This window comes from Chelonia mydas, chromosome 1 (genome assembly GCF_015237465.2).
Source record: "Chelonia mydas isolate rCheMyd1 chromosome 1, rCheMyd1.pri.v2, whole genome shotgun sequence".
Lineage (NCBI taxonomy): Eukaryota > Metazoa > Chordata > Testudines > Cheloniidae > Chelonia > Chelonia mydas.
The window spans coordinates 6678759-6687921 of record NC_057849.1 but is presented as its reverse complement, the minus strand read 5'-3'; the positions used below and the strand labels follow the sequence as shown (position 1 = coordinate 6687921).

At 44.2% G+C, this 9163-nt stretch overlaps 1 protein-coding gene across 1 annotated transcript; it reads left to right on the top strand.

The window, feature by feature from the left end:
• The first annotated feature begins 259 nt into the window (after positions 1-259).
• On the top strand, positions 260-1207 carry LOC102934810 (olfactory receptor 52D1). Its single transcript, XM_007071012.2, has one exon. It carries the CDS (start codon positions 260-262, stop codon positions 1205-1207), a length of 948 nt encoding a protein of 315 aa, XP_007071074.2.
• The last annotated feature ends 7956 nt before the right edge of the window (positions 1208-9163 follow it).

Below are 9163 nucleotides of genomic sequence, written 5' to 3'. Positions count from 1 at the left end.
AAAGTTTTTCATAATTCATTTATCTCAATAATGAAAATGGCATTTCTCTGTTTGTGACGAGAGAGCAAACTATTTCACCCATGAGAACAGCCTCCAGCTGTGCATGTAGTGTCTCATATTAACATTGTCTCTCCATCCAGGCATTTGTCCTGCGACCATCACCCTAGAACCTGGGCACCTACAGGAAGTCAGGGGAATATACGGTACATGCAGGAGACACTGTTCTGCCTCAGAGTTGGACACTTTCTCCCCCTACTCCATGTCAGATTCCAACACAACCGACTTCACCAACCCCTCCACCTTCATCTTGCTGGGCATTCCTGGCCTGGAGGCCGCCCATGTCTGGATCTCCATCCCCTTCTGCACCATGTACATCATAGCCATCTTGGGGAACTTCATCATCCTGTTCATTGTGAAGACGGAGCTGAGCCTCCATGGGCCGATGTACTATTTCCTCTGCATGCTGGCCGTCACCGACCTGGTCCTGTGCACAAGCACAGTTCCCAAAATGATGAGCATCTTCTGGTTCAATTCCAGGGAGATCGATTTCAGTGCCTGCCTCACCCAGATGTTCTTCATTCATTGCTTCTATGCAATAGAGTCTGGGATCTTCATGGCCATGGCTTTTGATCGCTACGTGGCCATCTGCGATCCACTGAGACACTCCACCACCCTGAGAAACCCAATTGTGGCCAAGATTGGCCTGGCCGTGGTTTTGCGTGGTAGCATGCTTGCACTGCCCTGTCCCTTGTTGGCAAGGCAGTTGCCATATTGCAGAACCAATATCATCTTGCACACATGCTGCGAGCACATGGCCATGGTGAATCTGGCCTGCGCTGACACCCGCATCAGTAGTTACTACGGCCTCATTGTGGCAAGCTCAGCCATTTGTCTAGATATGTTTTTTATAGCTGTGTCCTATACCCAGATCCTCAGGGCCATCTTCAGCCTCCCCACAAAGGACGCCCGGCTCAAGACTTTTGGGACCTGTGGCTCCCACCTCTTTGCCATTTTAGCCTTTTACATCCCAGGTCTCTTCACTCTCCTCACGTACCGGTTTGGCCACCATGTGGCCCTGCATTTCCACATTCTCTTTGCTAATGTGTGCCTGCTGGTACCCCCCATGCTAAATCCCATCATTTTCGGTTTCAGGACCAAACAGATCCGGGACAGGCTGCTCCAGCTCTTTACTCCTAAATGGACCTAATATTTACTCCTAGTGCTTTTGATCTCAGACCAAGCTCTGCACAGAACTGGCTTGTGACATGGTGTTGGGCCCTCTTCGCTGGATTACATACTGGACAGTCAGAGAAACTTTAAACCCTTTCTTGACCTTACAAACCTGACAAACTGGGGAACTGAGTTGACACCTTTCAAATTGCTGGTAACTTGACCCCCAAGGTCCCACCACTTGCCCCACCTCTTCCACAAAGGTCCTGCCCCTGCTCTGCCTCTTTCCCCCAAAAGGTCATGCCCCTGTCACTTACTCCTCCCATCCCCTTATCACTCGCTGGATCATCGCCATGTCCCTCCCCCGCTAGCTGCAAGAGTGCCATTTCAGATTTTGTTAGGGATGAAAACATTAACCGTTATTCAAGGGGCTACACAGGCACTCAAAACTCTAAATTTTTTTGGCAGATAACTTAGCAAATAGCTGACAGGAGTACTGTATCTAATTCCTATATAAAAGAAAGAAAAAAAAATAAATATTAGACCCACTCAGCTCTAGTACTAGCATATTCTGGCATCTTCTGGCAAGTCACTTAAGGGACACTGCTTAGGTTTAAAATTCTAATGAATAGTCTTACTTTGTTACTAACTCTGTGGAGAAAGAGACCCTGCCAGGACTCCTGGGTTCTATCTGAGCTCTGGGATGGGAGAGGGTTATGGTGCATTACAGTGGAAGGCAGGTATACCTGGGGTTTATATAAGAGCATAAGAATGACCATACTGGGTAAAACCAATGGTCCATTTAGCCCAGTATCCTGTTTTCTGACAGTGGCCAATACCACATGCTTCAGAGGGAATGAACAGAACAAGTAATCATCAAGTGATTCACCCCTGTCCCCCACTCCCAGGCTGTGGAAAACAGATGCTATGGACATGCAGAACATGCTGCTGGATCCCTGCCCATCCTGGCTAATAAAAATTGATGGATCTACTGTCCATGAACTTATCTAGTTCTTATTGGAATCTATGAAGAAATTATTTCTTTTGTTTGTTTTAAATCTGCTGCCTATTAAGTTCATTGGGTGATCCCTAGTTTTCGTGTTATGAGAAGGAGTAAATAACGCTTCCTTATTCAATTTCTCCACACCTGTCATGATTTTATAGAACATCTATCATATCCCTCCTTATTCATCCCTTTCCCAAGCTGAAAAGTCCCAATCTTTTTAATTTCTCCTCATAAAGAAGGAATTCTATACCCCTAATCATTTCTATTCGCTTATCTGTACCTTTGCCACTTCCAATTTATCTTTTTTGAGATGGGGCGACCAGATCTGTATACAGTATTCAAGATGTAGATCATAGAATCATAGAACTGGAAGGGACTTTGAGACTTATCAAGTCCAGTCCCCTGCACTCATAGCAGGACCAGCACCATTTTTAACATCCCTGACAGGTGTTTGTCTAACCTGCTTTTAAAAATTTCCAGTGATGGATGTTCCACAACCTCCCCAGGCAATTTATCCTAATGCCCAACCAACCTGACAGTGAGGAAGTTTTTCCTAATGTCCAACCTTAACTTCCCTTGAAGCCATTTAAGTCCATTGGTTCTTGTCCTACCATCAGAGATTAAGGAGAACAATTTTTCTCCTTCCTCCTTGTAACAACCATGTAGATATTTGAAAACTGTTATCATGTCCCCTCTGAGGCTTCTCTTTTCCAGACTAAATAAACCCAGTTCTTTCAATCTTCCCTCATAGGTCAAGTTTTCCAGACCCCTAATCATCCTTGTTGCTTTTCTCTGGGGTCTCTTCAATTTGTTCATATCTTTCCTGAAATGTGGTGCCCAGAACTGGACACAATACTCCAGTTGAGGCCTAATCAATGCAGATGTACAATAGATTTATAGAGGCAATATGATATTTTCTGTCTTATTATCTGTCCCCTTCCTAATAATTCCCAACATTTGGTTTGCTTTTCTGATTGCCACTGTGGTTTTCAGAGAACTATTCACAATGATCATTTTCTTTTCTTTCTAATTTTGACCCTATCATTTTTCTCTGTGTAGTTGGGATTATATTTTGCCATGTGAATTATTTTGCATTTATCAACACTGAATTTCATCTGCCATTGTGTTGTCCCATCACCCAGTTTTGTGAGATCCCTTTGTAGCTCTTTGCAATCTGCTTTGGATTTAACAATCTTAATTAATTTTATATCATCTGCTAGTTTTGCCACCTCACTGTATATCCCTTTTTCAAGATCATTGATCAGTATGTTGAACAGCACTGATTCCAGTATAGACCCCTGGGGGAGAGCACTATTTGCCTCTTTCCATTCTCACCAGATGTTCTTACCTTCTTTCCTATCTTTTAATAGGGGTGCCCGGCATTGCTTTCAGGATCATCTAACAAGCCTTAATTTAATTTAATGACTAACCCCTTGTTATCTTAATAACTGTGTGTGATGTTGCACCCCATAATGCTTAATAGAAATATGCTTATGAGTGTAAATATGATATAACTGAAATATATTTTATGCTCGATATGCCATGTAACATATCTTTGAAAAGACTATGATCTATTGAATATATTCATCCTATTTGTATGAATGTATCATTTTTATATCTGAAGTTATGAACATTGGCTCTATACTTGTATTTAAAGTGTTTGCTGTAGGAAGCACATAAGATAGATTTGGTCAACATAGTGTGAAGGGGTTATTCAAGTAATTGGGAGTACTTAGTTAACAATGGTCTTTCGGAGATGGCAATCCACATCTGAGCTTTCCTGGGAACGTTCAAACTAACATGTAAACAATGGCGTCGGCCTGCAAAAAGCTGAATCAATCATAGACATGACTTGCCCAGGTGGCAAGAGACCCCATCTTGTGGCTGTGATGTTGCGCAAGAGAGAGAATATAAGAGGCCCTGGAAACCCCTCCATTTTGTCTTCAGCTTCCTCAGAAGATAGCCTCTACACCCCAAAGAGATACCTGAAAGAAACTGGAACAAAGGACAGTAACCACAGGGGTGTGAGTGATTGCCAGATTAGGAAGGAGTCTAGTCTGTTAAAGAAGCTTATAGGAACATCTCTGAGGGTGAGATTTACCTGCACTTAGTTTCCTACTGTATTAGGCTTAGACTTGCATGTTTCATTTTATTTTGCTTGGTAACTTACTTTGTTCTGTTTGTTATTACTTGGAACCACTTAAATCCTACTTTTTATATTTAATAAAATCACTTTTTATTTATTCATTAACCCAGGGCAAGTAATTAATTTCTGGGGGAGCAAACAGCATTGCATATCTCTCTATCAGTGTTATAGAGGGCAAACAATTTATGAGTTTACCCTGTATAAGCTTTATACAGCATAAGACAGATTTATGTGGGATTTGGACTCCATTGTGAACTGGGTGTCTGGGTGTTGGAGACAGGAGCACTTCTTAAGCTGTTTTCAGTTAAACCTGCAGCTTTTGGGGGACGTGGTTCAGACCTAGGGCTGTGTTTGTAGCAGGCTACCGTGTCTGGCTCAACAAGACAGGGTAGTGAAGTCCCAAGCTGCCAGAGAAAAGAGGCTCAGAGGTAGTTCCAGCACATCAGGTGGCAGTCCCAAGGGGGTCTCTGTGACCCAACCCGTCACACCCCGCCTCTCTTCATAAAAAAACTCCCTCGCCAAAGGCAGAAGCTGGGAGCATCTGTCTATAAATAGGTTTGTCATTAAAGACTATCAGACCTAACAAGATCTCACCCAGACAGAAGAAAGAAGTAACAGCATTCTAGATAAAGCCAGTTTTCTCCTGCGTCTCAGCAGTGGGGTGGGCATGGAAGGAGTGGAACCACCCCAGAAGAGTGGAAAAAGAGAAGAGGTGTAGATCCAGCCCTTTATAAACACAGAGAGTGGATGAGTCAGAGAGCCAGAAGAAGCTGGGGCATGAGAGTGGCACAAGGGTGGCAGGGGGGACTCTTTGGTTGCAGGGCTATGGCTGAAGCAGAGAGACAGACTCCAGCTGGAGAAGCCAGGAGTTGAAGGTCGTGGCCCCTGGACACTCTAGATGGCTCTTACCAAATCCCACATAATGCTCCAGGGTGGTGAGAATACTGAGGCAGGGAATGTAGTCCAGGTGTTCTATTGAGTTTACCTAGATGTGGATATTTCTTGTTCTGTCTAAAGTTGAGGAATTGTTTTAGCAACCCCTTTTGCAAGGTCTGGGTCTTTTTGGTTTAACAACCCTGTGACCCAAAAGAGAGAAACTGGAAAAAAAGTGTTCCCAACAGGGAGGTCAGGAAAGGGTGTGCTGAAGCAACTGGAGAGTCTAGGGAACCGAGCCAAAAGGAGTCTCCTGGCCCTGGCACTTGGTGAGCAGGTTTCTGCTCCCAGAGGGAGGCACTAGAATGAAAGGTTCTCCCCAAGAGCGGGCCTAGAAACCCAGAGCGAGCAGCAGGGCCTGAACACTGATGCAACTCAAAATCACGAGGGTCCAGTGTGTAGGACCCAGACACAACCACCTGGAGGGTGCCTAACCACAAGAGCTTGAGTGGGGCTGTGACAGGAAACCTGGAGCTGCTACAAAGAAGCGAGGGGACTGTGAGTGGAAGAGGAGTGAGGCTGGCTGGGTACATGTCCAAAAGATATTCTCCTCACCCAAATGTGGTTCCTCTGCCCACAGTGTTTGCCTGAGTGCTCTGTTTCCCAGACTGATCCCTGTTTAGTTCAGTTATTTCCCATCTCTCTTTCTCTCTCCCCCTCTCCCTCTCTCTCTGTGCATTTGCATCCACTTCTCCCTTTCCTTTGTAACTCACCTGTCAGGGTTCCCTCCCCACTCTGAACTCTATGGTACAGATGTGGGGACCCTCATGAAAGACCCCCTAAGCTTATTTCTACCAGCTTAGGTTAAAATCTTCCCCAAGGAATAAATCGCTCTTTGTCCTTGAACTGGGGTATGCTGCCACCACCAAGTGATTTAGACCAAGAATCAGGGAAAGGACCACATGGCGTTCCTATTCCCATAAAATATACCCCTAAGTCTACACCCCTTTGCTGGGGAGGCTTGACAAATAAGCAAGCAAAACCAGATCCTTGGGTTTGTGGGACACTAAAAACCCAACCAGATTCTTAAAAAACAGAACTTTATTATAAAGAAAAAAAAAGGTAAATGAAACACCTCTGTAAAATCAGGATGGAAGGTAATTTTATAGGACAATCAGATTCAAAAACACAGAGGATTTCTCTCTAGTCAAAACTTAAAAGTTACAAAAAACAGGGATAAACCTCCCTCTAGCACAGGAAAAATTCACAAGCTAAAACAAAAGATAAACTAACGCATTTCCTTGCTTTACTTACAATTTTTGTAATCTAGATGGTTAGTTCAAGTAGGGCTTTGGGAGATGTTTTTTCCCTGTCCTGATTCTTCGCTGACCCGGAAAGAAACAACAAAGAGAACAAAGCAAAAACCTTCTCCCACAGATTTGAAAGTATCTTCTCCCCTTATTGGTCCTTTTGGTCACGAGCCAACCAGGTTACCTGAGCTTCTTAACCCTTTACAGGTAAGGAGGGATTTTATGATACCCTTAGCAAAATGTCTAAGACATCACCCAACACACACCCCTCCCTCTCTCTGCCACTTCTAATGTGCAACCCACCCAAGGAACCAATTACAAATGGCCAAGGGGCTATTTTTAAATTGACTTCAGTGACAATTGCAGGTGTAGCACTGTGAATCGCTGCAGCTGAAAGCTGATCTGGCTGGGCAAGAAGCTGGGTGCATTAGTCTGGTTATTAATCACAGTAAAACAAAATCCCTGGCCATGACCATCAAGCAACCTTAGGGTTGCCAACTCGGTCAGACTGGACATCATTTGCAGCAATGGTGTCCTGTCCATCTGGTCCGGCCAAGTTGGCAACCCTAAGCAACCTGCAGCTGCAAACTGCAACCAGCTCAGTCTGAACCTGTCTGGAAGGATTGCTGGGCAGGTGGCAGCTTCATACACAGGTCTGGATGCTGCTTGAAATCTGTGGATGTTTGAACAGGAGCAACTGCTGCCCTGTTCCCTTCTACAGCATTTGTGGGGATGTCATGGCAGCAGGCTTCCTACAAAGCTGCAGATCTATGGAACACTGGGCACCCCACCCCCCAGGGATGGCAGTGACATGGAGGGGGCTGAGGAAAACTGAGGAACTCTGGGCTTATGCTTTCCATGCCTGTGGTTTCCAGCAGCTGCTTCATATCAAGGGGCTGTACAAGATCAGGAGAGAGGATATATTGAACCCAGCAACCACCCCCATCAGCTGTGTCAGTTCTGGTAGCTTTCTTGCTGGGGACACATTACTAGAGTGAAAGACCAGCAAATTCTAAATTGGACATATTGAGGAATGCCTCTACACGACCACCTATTTTGTGGACACCAGGAGCTTCGGTAACACAAGACTACCAATGCAGAAATATATAACCAGATGCCTTAAGCCCCTTCCCAGAGATCAATTCGGGAAATGCTTGGTTTGCAAGGAGGCTGCATTACTCTGGGATATGCAGTGACGATTTTGAAGATGACTGATAGGATGAATGACTCTCAAGATACTGTGGCAAAAGGATTGTTGATCCAGTAATGTGTGTGAGGCTGAGGTCTGACAAAGAAGGGTGACACTTGCTGAACAAGGAAAGTGAGAGGGACATTTTCAGAGGGTCATGTATTGAGCATGTGATGGGTAGCAGGGAAAACATTCTTTCATTTTCCTTTGCTCTGTGCCTCGGTTTGCTTTTCTTCTGTGGTACAGACCAAAATGCAGTCTTTTCAGGACATGGATGTATGTCTCATATAAAATAGAAAATTAGATCTCAGAGAGCTCTAGTTCTGTAAATATATTGCTGTAATCCTCTATACCCCAAAGCAACACCCTGGCACCCCCATATTCAATACTGTTATGTAATTGCAACAAATCTTCTACAAAATATGTCATGCAAGGTTTCTAGGAGAAAGTTGTGGTTTGCTGAATATGATTATCCTATTTGTATGCATGTATCACTTTTGTATCTGGAGTTATCAGATCTGACAATGTGCCTGTATTTCAAATGTGTTTGTTCATGTTGTAGCTCACATAAGGTAGCTTAAATCCAGTCTACCCAGCACTTTGTGAATGGACTATTCAAGTTGATGGCACATCAGTGAACACAATGGGCCATGGAGGAAGCTTATTCCCACCTGATGGATTTTCCTGTGGACATTATAGCCAGAACATGGCTAATGGTCTCTGCTATGATTCTTGAAAGCATGCAAGGGCATGTGACCAGCTTATGTGATGCTGGACTTCATCTTTTGCATGTACTGTTCCACTAACCATGTTGGGGGCTTTGTTTGGGACAATGAAGTTGAAAAAGACTTTGACTGGGGAGTTGATTGCAGAAAACCCAGCACATGTATGGAAGAATGGAGAACTGTTTGCGCCATCAGGGTAAGAGAGTGCATGATTCAATACCTGTCTCTTTTATAGCACACAGATTGCAATTTTGCTTTATGGTAATCTACTTTGATCTGTACACTTGTTACTTATAATCACTTAATATCTATCTTTCTTTAATTTATAAATGTGATGTCAATTTTTTACATAAAACAGTGTCTTGTTTGAAGTGTAAAGGCAAATCTGCTCAGGAAATCTGCTGCTGCTTTGTCCTCTCCAGATTGAGGGAGGAATGGACTGGCTAATTAACTTACACTGATCAGGCATCTGAAAAGGACAAGATGGTAGAGCTCTGGGATCCTAGGCTGGGGAGCTTGGGGGAACTGGGCGAAACCTCTCTATTGTTGTTTCATGAGTGGCTGGCAAAAGCATTCACATAACTCAGCTGGGTGTGTCCCTGTCTGTGAATATTTATGTGAGTGCAGGATCTGGAGGGGTTTTCAGCTTTTGACATTATCACAAGAGGGGGCCCAGACTGGTATGCCAGAGGGCTCAGTGGTACCCCAGTTCCAGGTTGCAACGTGCAGAAGTCTGTCATAATG